A 19,346-nucleotide genomic window follows, 5' to 3' on the forward strand; every position below is an offset into this window, starting at 1 on the left:
AACAGGAATCTGTCACAAAATTCTTTCTGCATGCGGAATGAGTATTTTATTTGTAACCAGTTTATAAAAATAAAATACAAAATAATTTGAAAACAAAAAGAAACAAAACACTGTACAAGGCATTGATATGATACAAATAATAGAATTAACATAAATAATTACAGGTATATACAATGCAAAACTCCCGCTTGTTACATTCTTTCCTTGAGACTGTACAGTTACATTTCAAAACAACGACATACATTACAACACAAAAATATCAACCATTGAAAAAATCCCAACAACTCAAGTGAAAATGACAGATGGGCAAATTAGCAAAAGTCACAATAAATAATTTCTGTCAAGTATTTATAAGCAATTCAATATCATGACATGAGAAGTGTACAAGTGCACACCAAAGCTTTTATTAGTTTCCATCTCACCTTTCAAAATAAAACAAAACAGCTGGCTTTATTCTGTTGGTCTGTGGCTTTGTGTAACCACAAAAACCCCCCAACAAGCTACTATAAATATGACACTTTCTAATAGCGAGCCACTGTTAAAAGTGACAAAGAAAAATCTCATCTGGAAGGTAACACTAATCCTACGACTACACACCACTTGTGAGATAATAATATTAAAACCCATGATAAGAAATCTGATTATCTTTTAAAATCAGCAGCACACTGTTTAGTGTCTGTCCTTCCCTTTCATTGAAGCCCGTTAGGATATATGTCATATTTGTACGATAATGATATTATTTAAATACTACTTTCAATATTTTACAGGTATATATTAAAAGTCTGCACAACAGCGTTCTGAACTTCGAAGCCTTGAAAGAGGGGGAATTCAAAGACTGCTCGCTGGCGATGTATAAATTGCACAGCCATTTGAAAGCATACAGCTATCACACTGCAAACACACCTTGAATACGGCACCCTGAAATTCTCCAATTTCAACCAGTCGATCAGTAAATGGTCCACACATTCTCACAGTGGAGCGCTCCGGCTCTGACACAGAAGTCTTTCAGCACTGATTTCAGTGGCGAGGGTTTGCATGGTAGCACATGCCATTTATAGACCGTGAGATAATAGAGAGAGAGAGAGAAAGGCTTGGCTTGGCCTAATACTGGAATGATCTCCAACACAGACAAGGCTCAGTCATCCCTCGCTATGCACAGAGGGGCAGAGAAGAGACATTAAGGCGGCTGACTGACTGAACGATGTCTGCCTTCAGGATGAGTCATCATAGCTGCTCTGTGAGGCTAGCGTAGGTACCTGCGAAATCTACATGAGTCAGACGAAACAGCATTGTTTAATATCGACAGAAATAAGACGCTCTCATCTCAACTCAAACTGCAAAGTATATCAAAATATTTGGCGATGTGGTTTGTGACTGTGACTACCATCAGGCTTCAGCTCGTGAGTACAATGCAAGACTGTAAAATGCAGGAAAGTCTGTTCTCCTTTTATTTTTGCATGTCACTACAATTATATGCAATGATAGAATCATCCCAGGTCGGTGCAGAAAACTAACATCAGGTAAGAAAGCAAGTTTTTAATATGAGCCAGAGAAGATTTAGAGATTCACCTAACAGGAAATGGCCAATGTGGTAAATGCTATATAATGATGAGTGTTATGCGGCTTTTTACTCAGTAGTCGATTTGGGGGGTTTTCTCTGTTGAGCATGCAAAGAGAAGCACTGGAAGGAAGCTGAAGTTATTTTACAGTATCTTACAAGCAGAGGAGTGGGAATAGGTTGTGGAGGAGAGCTTCAGTGAGGAATCCTGACTAAAAACTGAACACAAACAACACTCTGGCTTCTTTACCTTGTGCACAGAACGTATACTGTATGTCGTTATATAAAAGACATTCTCCGGTGCGGGAGAAACGGGAACGGAAAAAAAAACATTCTCGCACGTGGAGGCATGGAGCATCGTTTTGGTGTGAGAAATATGTACATATGGCCTCCGTTTTCAATAACATTTGACAAAATTCTTTTTTTTGAGGTCTGAAATTCACATTTGTTCAGAGTTTTATCTCAAACACTGGCCTGGTATGTAGACAGGACAGCTAATATTTCCTGTTACAAATAATAGCTACTTTGTCCTTAAGTAAACTGCTGCTCAAATTATGTTTGATTAACAAACATTTGTGTTGCTACCTTTTCTACATAAATGAATGAAAAGGGTTGTCTTATAACCGCTGGCACAAGTCTGTTTTTTGGCTCTTGGTTTTTTTGTTGTTTTTATCTTCCTCCGCTAATTACAAACACACCAAAGTGAATCTTCAAGCTGCCCGAAGTGCCAAGGCACGCGCTACGACGAACATCAGTGCACCTTGAGTCGTTTAAACTTACTACTGCTACTAAAACATCACAAGTCTAACCTCTAATTCCTTCATTCCAGTGTGACATTTCAGATTCCCTCTCAGCAACACAGTAGGCACAAAAAGGTGTGAGTCCTCACATGCTTTACATGACTGATTGTATAAAGGGTCGCTTTGAGCGATCCCCTCATTTTAAAAACGAATGCACGTGACACAAAAACCACACTTTAACGATCGCACGCGAGAGGATAGGAGTCGTAAGCATTGCTAAGCATCAAAATAAATATCTCAATAAATACACAAATTCTGCCTATTATGCATTCACATTTATCAGAAAGAAAACGTTATACCCTGCCTGATCTGAGTTAGGCCCTCCGGCCAATAATTAAAGTCGCAAATCCCATCAGTATGATTCAAATGCATTAGTGCTGGGGATAAATAAGTTCTAATATATTGCGGTGCAGGACAAATCAAAGTTCAATAATCCGGAGACTTTTATATATGTGCCCACTGGTCCAACTAACTTCTGATTTATGTGTTACAGCGCTGCATGAACGGTTTAAACTACAGCATTGATTGTAAAAATGAAAAGAAGACCCTGACACAACATTGCCTGTTTGGTAAATTATCATAAAGGACGCACTCCACCAATTCAAGTTCAGTCTGCTAGTCATGCATCGTCATTCAGCTTGTGAACAAGTATTTAATGTCCTCAGAGTTTTGGGAAAGGCAGCATTTTTGGGGGTTGGACTAAAATTTCTGGATATCCCGGCTTGTGCCACAAAGATTAATAAAAGTCTTTTTTAAAATATGTTTTCCAGGAGTCCGGCAGCCTTAGTGCAAAACTACAATCACTGGGGTGGTATTTAAAAGCTGGACACATACTGAATGACAAAGCCTATGCAAAAAACAGAAGGAGCGAAGAGAACACTGACAAACTGTGAGAGGAGTAAAGTTCAGACTATTTTACTGATTATACAGGAAGACTCACTGGCTGATGTCTGTCCTATTACAACTTCTCTGCTATAGCAACTCAACCTGGTGGGGTCTATCTACTCAGTTTGCTGGAGCACTTGCTCTCTTTGCTGCAGCCTTTTCCTCTAGACAGGTGGAACGGGCTGGTGCGCGCCTGCCGACTACAGCATGTATCCTGGTGGTGGTGGTAGAAGCGGCGGGGAGGCGGCGAGCCGGAGAAGCTAGGGGGTGAGCGGCTGCGGCCAAAGCAGCCCCCTCCTCCGCCGCCACGGTGCTCGTGGCGAGAGGGCGAGGAGCTGACCGAGCGCTGCAGGGAGGAGGAACTGCGGGGGGAGGCGCTCGAGCTGCGGTGGTGGTGCGGAGAGCTCGTCAGGCTGCAGATGCCCATCCTGGAGCCCCCGTGCTGGGCAGAGGAGCGGTGGTGAAGGGGGGAGCCACGGGAGCCATGCATTAGCTGAGCAATACACGTCAGCAGTTCTGAGTCACTGGTGCTGCCAGCTCGGATGCGGTAACGTCTAAGCCTGAGTGAAACATGAAAAACAGCGAGTGATATTTTACAGCAAAGCTCAAATGGAGATAAATCAAGTTTCTTGGCATAAATTATTAAATTAAATAAATAAAAGAGAAAATATCTTTATAGTATCTTAATGAAAGTAAAAGATGCAAGGCAACAACTTACCTGCCCTCCACTGTGGGGCGACACGGTGGTTTTCCAGGAGGTGGACGTGGCATGAATTGAGCAGCCAGTTGCTCAGCAGAAGAAGCTGCCTGAACGGGGCGAGGGATCCTGCTCTTGCGGGACAGAGGGCTAGAGGAGGAGGAGAGAGACGGAGCGTCGTCTCCCTGGCGGTCAGAACGGGAGCCCATAAGAGAGTCCTCATCCTGAGAGCGGTCAGAGGTGGAGGACAGTGGATCTCTAGTGAGGGAGGCTACCATTGGGCCACGCCTATCAGAGAGGGATGGCGAGGCAGTGGGTGAGGGGACCTGGCCTTGATGGCTGGCTTTCTTCTGTAAGAGCTTTTCCTTGGCGGATCCTGGTGGAGGGAGCTCCAGGAGGGCCGAGGGCTCCAGCACAGGGATTCGACTTTGCCTGCGGCTAGGGTCTTTACGGGGGGCAGCCAGCGGGGTGGAGGAGGCTGGGCTAGTGATCTGTTCTGGGGTCAGGTTGACTTCTCTAGGGTCTTCCCCCTTCAACTGAGGCTCTGTGACACAGGGAGTGGGGATAGAGTCATTCTCATTGTCTTTAAGCTTGAGGAAAGTTCCAATACTTAAATCCCTTTGGTTGTTAACAGGAGGGGAAAGACGGCCATTGGCAAACAAGGGGCTGCGAGGAGAGCGATGGGAAGATGCCGAGCATGGAGGAGGCGAGCACGGTGAACGAGGGCAGCGCGGGGAAGACATGCGGCTTGGCACAGGGCTTTGAGCTTTGGTGCGGCTGTCTCCATTAACCAGCATCTCAGCCAGGGGGTCTACTGGTGACCCTGGATGGGAGGCCACATGGTCCTGCGGGGAGCTGATGTCCACTGTACGCTCCTGAACCTGCTGAGCTTCTGCTTCAGCTTCGCCATGCCTCTCCAGCAGGAGACACTGTGGAGCACTGTCTGAACCTGACTGGGAGGAAAGCCCAGAAGGACGCTGAGCCGTTAACTGGAGTGGGGAGGGAAGAGGTGGAGACATGGGAGGGAAGAGAAAAAGACACAGGTATTATTTAAGAAAAAGAAAAGACTAAAAAAAATGGCAGTAATATTCTAAATTGTCAAAGGTCTGTTGCTGATAGACTACAACATGGCGAGTTGTGCTGTAGATCTGCAGCAAGAGCCTGTTGCAGATGTGTGAACACTGAACAATTTTACAAAATGTGGTAATAAATGGTGATTAGTTTGGCAACAGCATGCAATACCATAGCTACCATTATCAGACCGAAACACACAAGTGCTATGGCAGTGTCAGTCAAGCTGTGAGTACTAAACCAGCAAGTAGGACAGGAAACGTTCACGCAACTTCGCAGGGGGCTTCAGCGAAGAGAGGGTGAGGAACAAATACAGGGAGAGAGAGAGAAAGAGAAAGATAGAGAGGACAAAGACGATCTGAAACAAAAGAGACCATGCAACCTGTAGTCATGACTCGACATTCCAAACACACATGCCACAATCAGACAAACACACAAACCCTATCCAGATCACAAGAACACATGTCCAGACACAAGGACACATCTGACCCATGCTCTGTCTGGCCTGCACAATGCCCCTTATGGTTTCTGGAGAGAGCTGCCTGACAGCAACACAATAAGCAAGCCAAATGAAGAAAAGAAGCCAAAACCAGCAACTTAAATGAAAACAAAAAAAGAACAAAAATGTTGACAGCGGGTGTAATGCTACTGATGTAGAGGGAGCTGAATGGAGGTCTCTTTTTACAGGACTGTGATGGGCTCATCACCTGCTGAAGCTGGGCACGGGTGATGCGAATGACTGAGGGAAACTTGGTGTTGGCAGCACCCGCAGGGATGGCTGGCAATTTCCTGCGACTGGGTGAGCAGGTGCTGGGGGTGGGGTTTGGTGGCAGAGGTAGGGAGGCGTGGTAGGAGGAGGAAGAGGAGGGGCGTTCTTGCGGCTGCTGGTCGGCGGACTGGCTGCGCCTCAGGGCCGGCAGCTGACGTTGGTGCAGTGGGTCCGACAAGGTGGTCAGGAGGGTGTGAGGACTGGGAGAGCGCAGAGGGATGGGGCTGGATGTCCGGACCGCAACCTCCTCGGGCAGAGATGGAGGAGAGGTAGGGAGCTAAGAGATGGGAGGGAAAGAAGTGGGAGGTGGAGAGAGGAGGGGTTGTGAGATTTGTGAGGGACTGAGGAAGTATAGTGGAAGTACTGTGAGGTGGGACAAGCAGGCTGCGCTAGCGGGGAGCAGGATGCAGAGCTTTAAGTGATGAAGGGATCAATTAAAGAAGTTCTAAAATTTTTGCATACACTGATGAAGAAAGATGGAGACCAGTCAGGGAGTTTTTGTTATGGCAGTTTATGTTTGCAATCTGGATATAGAAGTTCGGACTGCAGAGGAAGTCAGGGGATAGACAGCAGGTCTGTTCTCTTACATGTTAAAATCAGTCAAAGTTAAGCTCAGAGACAGAGCAGCAATATGGAAATGGAAGATATAGACTACTGGGATGTTATGAATAGGTAAGTAGCAAGAAAGTAGTTTAAGGTAAGCAAATCAAAACATATTTTGGAAATAAAAAGTTTGATTTGAGAAGCAAAAAAGGAAAAAAGCAACCACTTAACCCAAATGCCTGCAAATAAATAATTAGATTGATTACAAATTAAAGTAAATCAAAGCCATAAGACCTCTTTCTCCCATGCTGTGATCTGATAAAAAGCTCTGAGTTGTGTCACAACTATCTTTTTCTAACAAATACACACAAGTGAAGAAGCGAGCAGACATAAAGCAGTAACATTTAGCTTCAAACCACAGCAAGATGCAGCTGGTGACACTCTGTTGAATGATATTAGCATTTACGTTCTATACCTAGAACTCTGACTCTGTGCAGCTTTTTAACCTTGTAAAATGCTGACTATAGTCAGGATTATGTATGCCATGTTATGATATGGTATTCAAATGAAAGTGCTTACCTGTGTGAGGACTCCTTCAGCCAGAGCTTCAGCCGGGCTGGTTGGAGTGATTGGGGGCAAGGGCCCTGCAGGGCCCACACTAAGCTCCAACTTGTCCATTTTTACACTTCCTTTGGAAGAGGCCGTGCTTTCTTGTTTGGCTTTCCCCGATCTAGGGCTCTGGCTGCCCTTTTCCCATCCAGGATCCTGTCCATCTGGTTGTAGCACCTCTGGCTCCTCATCCTCCTCCGAAGGGCTGGTGGTAGCCTTGACTCCTGGGGACCCGCTGGGTCGCTCCACCATTACCCACTCCCTTGAGTCAAAGTCCTGCCTCCCAGAGCTCAAATTGAGGGCCACAAATCCCCCACTGCTGGCTGCCCCCTCTCCCTGCTCTAACGATCCAGGGGAAGCTGGCTTAGGAGAACCACCACCGGATAGGAACTCTTCATCATAGTGCCAAACCCTATCAGGACGCTCCCCGGCAATTACAGTTTGAGCCTGAGTTACTGGGATGATAGCAGCTCTGTCAGATTCCTTCTCCTGTTGTTGAGTGCCTAGCTGCTGCTTTGCTGAACTGAACATATACAAGACAAATGCAAACAATCAACCTTCTGGTCTACCTAAAGGTGAATTTAGATAAGAAAGTAAGTATTACCGTGCAGTACAAGTATTGGTTGCTTAGTAGACTTACCAGGCATCCACGAAGCGCTCTGGGCTGGGCTTGGACTCCAGGCCAAACCTCCTCTCCAGCTCGAAGCTGTGGATGTTGCGGAGCTTCCTGAGCAGAGGGCCATCACGGTCTGAAGCCACCACCTCAGAGTGCAGTTTGACAGGGGAACCCAGGCTTGGACCAGCATAGGGGCTCTGGTGCCCTTGGTTGCCCTGGTTGTTGCAGTGTTCCTCCTCCGCTGCCGTCTGTGGGAGACAGTGTTTTTTTGTTTTGTTTTTTAAAAAGTAACTTAAATGCCAAAGAAGCAGGTGAAGTTCATTTCTTATATTTTCTTTGAATTCCCTGTGGCTTTTACCTTCCAGACAGCTGTCCTGATGCGGTTACGGTTGCGATCCAGCTCCTCCCAGACGTCAGTCTCCTGGTTCCGGTGCGGGTGGAGGGGAGAGCCCGGCAGACGCTCTGGAGCAGGGTTGTTCTCCACGTCGCTGAGCTGCTCATCCTGCAGAACCTCATCTGTATTTTCTCTCAGCAGATCGCCAGGGATCAGGGACGCATTTGCCATACTGTAACAAGAAAAGGTGCACACACTTTCAATGTCTCTGAAGATATAATATATATATATATATATATATATATATATATATATATATATATATATATATATATATATATATATATATATATATATATATATATATATATATATATATATATATATATATATATATATATATATATATATATTTTTTTTTTTTTTTTTTTTTTTTTTTTTTTTTTTTAAATGGACCCAAGAGAAATTTCAGCCATACATGAAGTTACTGAAAATAGACACCATAAAACATGTTCTGTACTTATACATGTATATATTTCAAACATACCCCATGTGTGCTGGAGTGAGGCGAGTGTGATGTTGAGGTGTCGTGGTACTGGCACTAATCGTCAGCGTGCCATCAGTAGTGGTCCGCTCCCAGTCATAGGGGTCATTTTCCACGACATTGTAGGTTTTCATACTATTGTCAAACACTGACATCAACAGCTGCAACAACACAAAAATATATAATCATCAATTCATCATGATAGAAGCAGAAAATATACATGCACTCCAAAACCTGAGCGATTTGCTCAGGTTATGATACAGGAAAACCTTCCCTCTTTATTGAATGTAAATCATACCTGGTAGTCAGGTTTGGTAAAGTAGTCAAGGCTGGAGATGTGATCCAAGAACACACCAAACTCTGCCGGTAGATGTTTGAGCATCAGACGATGATCATAAGTCTCTTTCAGCTTTCCCACATGTTCCTAAAATACACAAACACACATCAATTATATGTCATCATTTGGAGCCACCAGGACAGAGCTCATTTTTTTCAGTGCCCTCACTTTATCCTTGATCTTCCTCCACGGCAACTGACCGACCAAGAACTCCACCAACATGTAGAAGAGAGACCACAGGTCATCGTGACGTCCCATCTCCTGCAGAATGAAAACAACTCTGAGTTAACAGGATTGGATAATGTTTGACTGTCAAAAAAGAAAAGAAGAGGAAGACGCATGCAGGACAGCATCACAGATGAAACAAAACCTCTATCACATACTTGGCAGATACTGACCTTATTCTTGTGCGCATTGACAGATGCATATCGCACTGTTCCCCTAAACCCTGCGACTGGACGGGGCTGACAAATAAAGACAGGCATAGTCATTAAATGGTGATGCTGATGATATCTAACTTGTTTATGGTTAGTTTCAAACAAGATTTTTAGACATAAACTTTTAATTTGCTTCCTGTTACAAACAGAGATTTGGAGAACAAGATAAGAATTGGTTTGAATTTCAATACTCTACACGAAACTACAAAAGTATCTGTCTTTATAGCTGCAAAACATGCATTATATTCAAAAGTTACTTGTTAACTTTGTCTCCATTGTGGATTTACAACAGACCAAAACAATAAGCTACACAAAAACTCAGTAAACAGAGCAGAACCTTTATCAGTGGAAAGGTCCCTGTTCTTAAATGTGCAAGTTAAAATAGAGCTAAAATAGGACTTTCATATAGTTCCACTCCTCAGTTTAAAAGCTAGATGTCACTAAATCCTACATACTGCTCCTTCAGATTCAGTATATAAGCCATAACAGAGAATGCACTTACAGGTCGGACCTCCTGGCAAGAGTTGGTGAACTGGCGAGCTAAACCAAAGTCCAGCATGTAGCAGGTACGACAGGTGCTGGGGAAGCGACCCATGGCAAAATTGGACTGTAGCAGAAACAGGAAGTTGAAAAAGAGTGAAATCTATGTGCAATAAAATGTCATTTCTATTTACAGTATATCCATATATGAATAAGAAATGTCTTCCAGTAAGGGAATATAATTTAAGACAGCACCTCAAATGATAAACAATATTTACATTTTGTTAGTTTTAGGAATCTAGCCAACACTGACGCTGAGCCGACTTACTGCAAGCAAAAAGCAAACTACTGAATCAGCAGCAATGTTAGCAGCCAGTTACAAAAAAATGATGTCAGTGGCAGAGTCCAATGCTGACAATAGAAATAAAAATATGACTATATTTATATTACTTATCTGCCTTGAATATACTGTAGGGACATATGTGCAATCAAAGAATGTCCTGCACCCAACTCCCTGCTACACACCGGTTTGATGTCACGATGCAGGAAGCCAACAGAGTGGATGCTCTCTATAGCTTCCAGGATCTGGCGCCCCAGACGGAGGGTGGTGCTGATGCTGAATGTTCCTCGAGGCATACTTCTCCTCAAATCGGCCAGGTTTCGACCCTAAAGGGCCACGCAAGCGAGTTATTAGTATAGAGGCAGTTGTCTGATAAATCTCCCCATTGCACCTGGCTTTTAATGAACAACAAGTCAATCAATCAAATCATCCATCCATCCATCCATCCATCGTGCTCTAAACAAAGTGAACAGTGTTTGAAACATGATGAAACAAAAGAACAAAGTATTTAAAGATACATACAAATCAAAGGCTTTACTGTTTGAAATGTTTGGCCTGGGCGATAGACAGATGTGTTCAGCGGGCAGGAAACAAGCCAAAAGTGAGGTACAACATGAACTGAGCTGCACACAACAGTTTAAACACATGGTGTGGTCGGGAGCCAGTGCGGTGCAGTAAAATTTGACATTCCTGTGGGAATGGTTGCACAAATTACAACCAGATCACACGTTCATAACACCCCAAGGCCAACTACTATCCAATTCAAGTAGGATGCATTTATAATTTCTGATCATGTCTTGGGTAACACAGCCTCATGTGGTCGATGGAAAACGAATCTTATACCTGCAATTCACAGCATGTGATGCAGTCTATCAATAGCCTGCAGCTTGAGTTTGCTTCTGCCTGATATTCTGCAAAATGCTACATGCATTTAAAGTGGAAATAGTTACTGTTCTTTTGGCCATATTTGTTGGTTTTTTTTGGTTTTTTTGTATATACTGTAGGTTAGCTGCTGAATTATTTACATGCAGCAGTATTTTTTAGAAATTTCTAAAATGTTTATTTGCTTTGGTTTCATGTAACCATCTTCTATATAACAGTAACTTTGAGTAAGAGCTCACCATGATTTCTCCAAGTCAACAGCCCAAAGTCCAATCAAGGCCAGGGTAAATAATCAAAATGGTCAAACATTGCACATATTGACTGAATGGTGGCTATGACCACAAGACACAGTTACAGCATGACTGGAAATACGCTAAACAGAAGCAAGCTAGTGATCAAAGCAGAATAGGTGCTATGAGGATGTTTATTAGCTCAATTATAAGTTTTTTTTTCTTATTAATTTAGTTTTCCCTTTGTTTGTGTTGTTATTCTTGCTCTTTGCATGGTTGTGCTTTATTTTTTTTTTTAATTTCCCAAATAATCACTGAGTAAAATGTCTAAAAGTCCACTCAAATAAATTCTAGAGCTTTAACTTAGCTTGACTCTGTGATTTTAAAATGCTTTGGACAGCCAGTAATCCAATTCCCACATTTTTTACATTTCCAAATATATGAAACACAGAAAGGCAAAAAATCTTTATTGCACAAACTGAAATTAGCAAATGTTTGACACTTGCTTGGTGAGTGATTTAGTTGACTCTTAAAGAAGCTTCATTTAGAGTCTTTTTAGAGACGAGTCTTTTCCTTTGGGACTAACCTGAAGCTCCATCACCACGTAGTTAAAACGGTCATTACGGCCGCATCCCACAAAGCGACACACGTGGTCTTTACCTAAGAGAAAAAGGACAAGAGAGTTTCAGGATCCTTCCTCTCACCTTACACGTGCTGTATTATTTGAGGGCTGGTTGTATGAATCATAATGATGTGTGTGCCCATACTTAGTCGCCCTACCGTATCCAATGTCCGTGCCCTCTCATCAGCAGCTTCACTGTATTATTTCCCTGCTGATTTATGGGATATAGCACATGACACCAGGTCTAGACATGTGTGCATGGATGCCTTGAGCATTTGTGTGTGTGTTTATGCATGGGAAGGACATTGCTGCACCGGCAGGTTGGCTGCAGCCACACCCCAAAGCCCTTCAGCTAGCAGCGTCTACATGCATAGTTAGTGACAAGACCTTCGTGCTAAAAATGCTACTATTTAGATCATTTGTTATTACAAAATTGTTATTTAAGGGTAAAAATACATCAAAGTTGAAAGTGGGTTATATTTGACTCCATTATGCTTTATATATCTGCTGGTTGATATTTACTCTCTACAGCAATGGTTGGGGGGCTGGAATTGAGCCCATCTCAAATTATATGCTGGTTCCCTCAGGAAGCAACAGGACCACGATGCTCCAGGCCAAAGCCATTAGACAGCAAACATGATCCCAGCCCATTGATTTTCTTCTTGGGAGGGGGGAGGTAAAAAAGCATTGTGGGTAAAAGGGAGAAGGAAGGACCTTTTTTCTTTTATAAAAGAAAGAGAAATGGAAGTAACACAGTCCCCCTAAAGGATCTAACTTTATGTTAACCCTGGGAGTGTCCAAGCACAGACAACCGTACACTTGCTGTGTTGTTTCTGTTAAAAAGCAGGACCACCACAGATGTTTTTTCCACAGCATGGACTGAGGCAAATTGTGCTGAACCCTGGGCCAAACTGTTTTCAGATCTATATCTATTCTCAGAGGGAGAGTTTATTCTACCCTGCTCTGATGCTAACAAGTGATACCAGCATTTTCTCCTAGGAGGAGATTTTTGGAAGGAAGGATAGACATTGTGAATGCTTTTTCTTCTCTTAAACATTTGCTGGATGATAACAATAAATACTCTGCACGTGTGAGACGATGGGCCAGTACCAATAAGTGACATCAGTGAATCCATTTGCACTCACCCTGGAGCTTCTTGAGCACCGCGACCTCCATCTTCAGCACCTGTTTGGGCTGCTGGGCCGACTCCACCTTCAGTGCCACGCTGACCCGCGTCATCAGGTCCGTCGCCTCGTAGATCTCCCCAAACCCACCACCCCCGATCTTCTTCACCTGGAGTAAAGATGATGGCACATATGATATATAAAAATACTACTTCTACAGAGTAAAAGTAAGAGGTGAAGATCATTTCAGGCTTCACAGAGTTTATGACAATTAGGTGTTTTGTCAACTAGAAGAATACTACAATGGCACATGAGCCCACAAACTGTATGCAAAAGACAGATGTAGCCTTTGGGTCTGTAAAGGGCCTTAAACCTATGCTTTTTCTGATGGTGAGCAGGGGGTTATTCCACTTTAAAACCAACCTCCTTGCGATTTAATAGTATTTATTATCCTTTCTGTGGCGTGATATAACTGCGATTTGGTTTGATCCTTAGTTGGAGATTTTTTGTTCTTATTTGAATGTATAGAATTGAATTAATTGAATTGAATAGTTTTTTCTTTAAAAACTGCTGGCAAATGGGAAATTTCTTTCCTGGTTAACCAGCAGGAATTTATATGACTCAGTTTATAGTTCACCTATACTTGTGCATAGCATCGTCCTTATTTCATTCTTTTAGCTGCTTCTCAACTACCAGTAGTATTCAAGCTCATCTTGTATCTCAACTACTACAGCTTTAATTTCCCCTAAGCTCTGATGTGCCCTTCACTGTCCTCCATGCTCGCACAGAGTTTTCTGTCGCACTTGGAGCTAAAGTTGTGGGATTAGCTGCAGCATTCTTATGTAACTCCTTAGATGACAGGAAGTGGAGCCAGTTAGGAACAACAGCCTCACATGGAGCCCAGGCTGGCACAGCAGTGAGAGACATGGGCCTTTGGGGAGCACTGCTGCTGCTGCCTATAGCACAATGCACTGCCACAAATAGCTATACAGGCTATTTTTGGATCACCCGTACTGCAGCAGCAGAACCTGGACAGAGAGACATGACCCCAAACTGTCGAAAACACAGGTGAGACACTTAAAAAGAAAGCGGTGGTGCTCATAGGCAGGGGAAGCATTGTTTGAGGAACAAAGAAATCCTGTTTGTGGAACAGAGGGTGACCTCGGGACAGGCAGTGATGGGGCTGCACAAACACGCTGCCTATTGTAGCTGGAAAACACGGCGCTTACCACTTTCCATCGTTCCTTAACCAGGGAGAGCACGCTCAAGATGTCAGTTTGCTCTGCTCCCCCACTCATCCCGTCAGCAAATCTAGGGACGCTGCCCTCACTGCTTCCCCCACGACCAGCAGCCTCACACTGGGCAGAGCATTTGGGATCTGATGAAGAACCCTACGGAAGTCCAAGAGAGAAACAAAGCAGTCAGAAGCGGAAGGAGGAAATCAGCTGTAATCTGTTTACATTTGACCAAGCTGCACTTTAGCATCTCAGGCTAACATCCAGCGGGTTTTACGGCATTAAAAACACTACAGAAAGCATGCATGCCGCTCAGTTGAGAGACCGACCGTTGCCTCAATAGCTGAAGCTTTCTGATACGTGACCATTGCAGCAGCTGCCACACCTGCTGCCAGCAGCTGTCCTTCTAGACAAGCTCACCCAACAAACTCACAGGCAAAACTATTACATTACAAAGAGGTTTCATCATCTTAGTATCATTTTCCCTCTTCTGTGTATGAAAGCCAAGCAGCAGATCTTATGAGTGTATTATCAGATGTAATGAGTCTGTTTAATTTCCTTAATTTAAATCGACTCAGTAGTGAACTGATTAAAAACAAACCACACAAAAATTCACATTTTTATAAATAACTGAATTTACACAAAGCACCAACTATTCTTAGAAATTACATATTCATTCATTTCATTGTGTAAGACAGTTTTAAGTTTATTTTTAATTCCACACACAAATGAAATATGGATATCTGCAGTCGTTATTTCTATTCTGTTCATTTATATCACGAGAAATTGAATGATTAAAAAAAACAAAATCAAGTGACAAACCAAAAATGTGTAGGTTGAAGCTACAGCTTACATAATACCTACGCCTGATACAAAAGAAAGAAAAATTGGCATCAACTGGGAAATTGAATGAAGATAAAAGAAAGAAAAGATGGACGATTCATGTCAAATCCAGCTGTAGATAAACTCTTTTCACATTTATCACAATACTGAATCATTCTGTAATAATTCTAACTTACAGTTCATATTAAATAAAGTTAGTTGTGTCAGTATTACTACATATACACGGTAATCATTTGTTAATAAAACATTTTTGGACTAGATGTCTAAAAAGCACCATGCTGGAGGATAAACACCTTCCAGAGGAGCCAAATTGAAGGCTTCTAATGGATTAATAGAAAAATTATTAATAAACTTAATAATAATTTATAGAATCTCTATAAAATACAACCTGTTAAAAAGTGTTACCAATCATTTAATTAGGCTGACATGATGTGGCCAAACTCCTTTAACACACATCAACTTTAAAATGGAATTTCCTTTTGAAAAACCGAGTCCATGTTCCTGCATTATACAACATCCGTGTCGCAGATAAGCATTCCTCCGGAGAGCACTCGCTAGATACTTCCTTTAGTCCGCCTTCAAACACTCGCTTACAGCAAGCCCGACTTTGATTCATCATTCTGTACACGGCGCCCGAGCATCTACGGTTACGCAACGAGCCTTCAAAACACTATTTGGTTACAGGGCATGATCCCGGCATCAAGGAGGGAATCAATCCCATCATGCAGCATGCTAGTGAGGCTGGGAAGAGGGAGAAGTGTGGTTAGAGTAGATAACAGTGAAGTGATGAGCATGAAATGTGACCCAAGGTTAAGGCTCAGGAGTAAGGTGGTCTTTGTTGAAGCTACACAGATCCAACGACACAACTGGACCAAACAAATCCCTTTTAATGACTCGCAATTACTGTAATGGACTTACATTACACTAACACTACAGTCTATTTTAAAATGTTTACCTTCACGGGACAAAAGGGGCTTGATTATGACCCCAGCTGCATATTTATATATGCTTCCTACTATGAATGTGTCTACATCTCCTACAGCTTTTCAGTTTTTTTGTTTTACATGAATTGGTGTAGCGAGGATAATAATAAGCTAATTTATGCTTTATTTATAGGCGGTTAAACATATCAAACATGTAACAAATGGCATGCATAGAGCTCAACAAAATACACGACAAACCAAATATCTTCATAATGGAAAAACTTAACTGAAATCAAGACACGTGCGATAATTCGAAATCAACAATCACTTACTAAATGTCGTAAAAACAGTGCAGTGTAAAAAATATCAGATGACATTAAAGTGGTTGTGCGTTTTGGCCAGTGCAGCACAATGAAGCGGCTTTGAGTGATCAGACTTGTGACAATGCAAGGTTGGAAATTTGTGTGCGGTCATTTATAACACTGCATATATTCAGTATATATGCTCTGATTTAGTTTAAAATGCCACTAATCTCTACATTGTACTGTTTTGCGATGAACTAGGATGTAGCACAGTTTTACTGCTGAAGAAGCCTTGAGGCTAACCCTAACCCTAATCCTTACCTTTTATTGTGTAAAAATGACTGAAAACCATATTTAATGATACTAAAACATTTTGTCGAACTATACTAGAGTATGCTCTACAGGAGTGCCACTCATTCTGTTGTCAGCAGGCTTGGATTAACAGAGATCACGGTCACCATTTCACATGCTAGAATTTTCCAATTACTATACCAAACACAGCAGAGTGAGTGCTGACATTCATTCACCATTAGTTCTTTTAAGCATTGGGTCATTCACTCTTCTTCTTTCAGCTGCTCCCTTTGGGGCTCGCCACAGTGAATCTTCTGCCTCCATCTCACCCATGATCCCTAACATCCTCTTCCGTCACACCTACCCTCTGCGTGTCCTCTGTCACTACATCCATGAAGCTGCTCTGTGATGTTTCTCTTTTACACCTCCCTTGCACCTGCATCAACATCCTTTGCCCAGAATATCTGCTATCCCTCCTCTGCACATGTCAGCCTTGCCTCTCTAACTTTATCTACAAACTGTTCAACCTGAGCTCTCCCTCTCATGTACTCATTTCTAATCTTGTTCATTTTGGTCACTCCCATTTAAAATCTTAGCATTTTCAGTTCTGACAGCTCCAGCTTGGCTTCCTGTCTTTTTGGTAGTGTCACCAACTCCAAACCATACGTCATAGCAGGTCTCACTACCATCTTGTAAACCTTTCCTTTTCACATCCTACTGTCACAAATTGCCTCTGACTCTCCAACCCACTCCACGCTGCCTTGCACTCTCTTCTTCATTCTCCATTGCTTTGAAAGATTGACCCCAGGTATTTAAAATCAACCACCTTCATTACCTCCGCTCCCCCCAGCTTCACTGTTACACCTGTCTCTCTCTAACTCCTCTTCTCTCCTGAGCATACCTCCTGAATCTTTTATCTTGCTTTGGTTCAAGAGAATCAAAAGTAAATCAAAAGAGGAAATATTTTTAATTCACACCGGCTAAACTTCTATAAAAGTATTTTTCTTGGTAAATTAGCGATGAACACAGGAAGTCTTTGAGCCAACTGTAAATTCTCAACGTTGAGCTAATTGCTGCTTATGCAAAATCACAGAGCATGCCATCAAACGTGCTGCACAAAAATGCTCATATCCTCAAGGGATGGGCAACTTTCTCTGTGATTGAATAACTAGTGCTCTGAGTGAGAACTTCAAGGTCATCCCATGTTCCTGTGCTTTCCTTCAGGATGTTTTTTCCTCAGGGTCACACCTGGGTATCACATATAAGAGGCTGTAGCAGATAATTTGCTTACAATTAGTCAGAAGTTGGAGGTTGTTATTTCATGCAAATAGGGTGTGGGGAAAGAAAGTTTTAAATAGTGGCTTCATCTGAGGCCATCTTTGACCCACAAACACACCAGCATTCATTCAAACATAAGCTTGTACACATATTGCACAAATCAACACACCTGCACAAGCCAGCCCGGCTGCCTCACGCTGTGACTAATCTAACGCCTTACAGAGGGGGCACGGTTCCGCTCCTCCTCCTCCTCCTCCATACCAGACACCGCCAATGACGAGAGAGAAAACAACAAGCCCACCAGAAGCAGCCTTTGGACCCCAAAATTAAAAGCCGCGTATGACAGCCAGCTCCTGCCTCATAATGCATCCCGCTTCCTGACCCCAGCATCTCCATGGCGACGATGGTGCAGTGCCATTTTCATTTGCTGACTGCAGCTGGTCATCGCCTCTGCCCTTTAGGTCTGCTGGAAGCTGCAAGTTTACAGCTACAAAAAGCATCATGAAATGTCAATGAGTGATTCTGCCGCAGAGGAGCTCTCCTTGAGAGTGAATATGAATGTGATTTGATGGTGAATATTCACAAAAACAACAACAACAAATCAGACCTGACCCTGAAAGCTTGCTATGCATACATGCGTATAAGCCTGGATCCAACGAGAATATCTTCTGCCTAATCCAAGAGTGGCCTGGTTCAGTGGTAGGACGGAGAGACTGCTGCTGGATGAAAATTAATCTCTGGACTGACTTCTCTCCAGAACGATGGGTTCTATCAAGAGGAGACTGGGAAGCTGGGAAGGATGGGACCAGAAAGTGTGTTTATATAGGGAATCAAAGATGCATTCACGTAAAGAGCTACACTTGCCTCCAGTGCATCTTTTTGATCATTGTTAGTGCATACCACAGTGACCAAGCAAATACAGAGAGGCCTTCTGTATCGTATTCAACGGGATGTGTCGATAACAAGCTACAGCCGAGTCCCAGCAAAGGTGTCACGCCGCCCTGCAAAATTAAACCCCTTCTCTTGCCTGCATTGACTGACCCCGGCTTTGCTGTGGAGAGCTGTTGCATAGCGATTTGGTTGCCACAGCAGATTTACTCAGGCGCGTCCACGCACATTGGCCACCCGCAGGCCACGCAAGCCCATCCTGCCTGACTTTAAGCGCTGACAACATGCAGGTTAACAAACCGAACGCATGTACGCAGCTGCCGCCGACAAACATGGGGGTGTTAAGAGTGGTGGAAAAAAAGAGGAGGCACTGAATCATCTGGATCCTTACCTCGGGTCTGAGCTGCCAGCCCTTGTTCCAAAGAAGAGCCGGGTGTGGTTACGAAAAATCCTTTTGGTTTGGGGGCGGCGGGGACGACAACGAGCGGAATCCCATAGCGAGCGAAGCGTCCATAGGCGGAGGTGGTGGTGGAGTTGTCGGTGACTGGAAATAAAATAAAAGAGCGAATGGAGGAGCGAAGGAAATATGTCTGAGTGTGATCGTCCGTTTTCTCCTTCTGCCTGTCACCTCAGCATCTTTATCTGTCGCTGCGGATCCGTGACGTGACAACTCTGATGATCAGCAGCCTTCCTGCGCGCGCGGCCCCG

General features: G+C 43.3%; 1 protein-coding gene across 2 annotated transcripts; it reads right to left on the bottom strand.

Annotated features, from left to right (window-relative positions):
- Window positions 1–20: 20 nt before the first annotated feature.
- ttbk2a (tau tubulin kinase 2a) lies at window positions 21–19,346 on the bottom strand. 2 transcript variants are annotated; one of them, XM_085256887.1, is made up of 16 exons: window positions 19,030–19,346; window positions 14,108–14,269; window positions 12,900–13,047; window positions 11,719–11,792; window positions 10,206–10,346; window positions 9,703–9,807; window positions 9,162–9,227; window positions 8,932–9,024; window positions 8,725–8,850; window positions 8,430–8,587; window positions 7,907–8,114; window positions 7,573–7,796; window positions 6,903–7,455; window positions 5,719–6,057; window positions 3,962–4,929; window positions 21–3,803 (listed from the first exon to the last, which is right to left on the bottom strand). In XM_085256887.1, the coding sequence occupies exons 2-16, from the start codon at window positions 14,174–14,176 to the stop codon at window positions 3,356–3,358; spliced, it is 3,720 nt and encodes a 1,239-aa protein (XP_085113013.1). In that variant the 5' UTR covers window positions 14,177–14,269; window positions 19,030–19,346; the 3' UTR covers window positions 21–3,355. The 2 variants fall into 2 exon arrangements, with proteins under 2 accessions (XP_085113013.1, XP_085113014.1); XM_085256888.1 differs by lacking the exon at window positions 5,719–6,057 and having other exon boundaries at window positions 19,030–19,345.

The sequence above is a fragment of the Mchenga conophoros genome, linkage group LG19, assembly GCF_057382185.1.
Source record: "Mchenga conophoros isolate Kocher_MC1m ecotype Shallow Benthic linkage group LG19, M_conophoros_male_GT1.1, whole genome shotgun sequence".
Classification (NCBI taxonomy): Eukaryota; Metazoa; Chordata; class Actinopteri; order Cichliformes; family Cichlidae; genus Mchenga; species Mchenga conophoros.

Coding starts and splice junctions, on each gene's coding strand:
- ttbk2a (XM_085256887.1), bottom strand. CDS start 14,176: ATGAGTGGGGGAGCAGAGCAAACTGACATCTTGAGCGTGCTCTCCCTG. Junction 8,115..8,429: donor CTCACTCCAGCACACATGGG/GTATGTTTGAAA, acceptor TTCTTGTTACAG/TATGGCAAATGCGTCCCTGA. Junction 4,930..5,718: donor CCCGTGCCCAGCTTCAGCAG/GTGATGAGCCCA, acceptor TCCCCACTCCAG/TTAACGGCTCAGCGTCCTTC.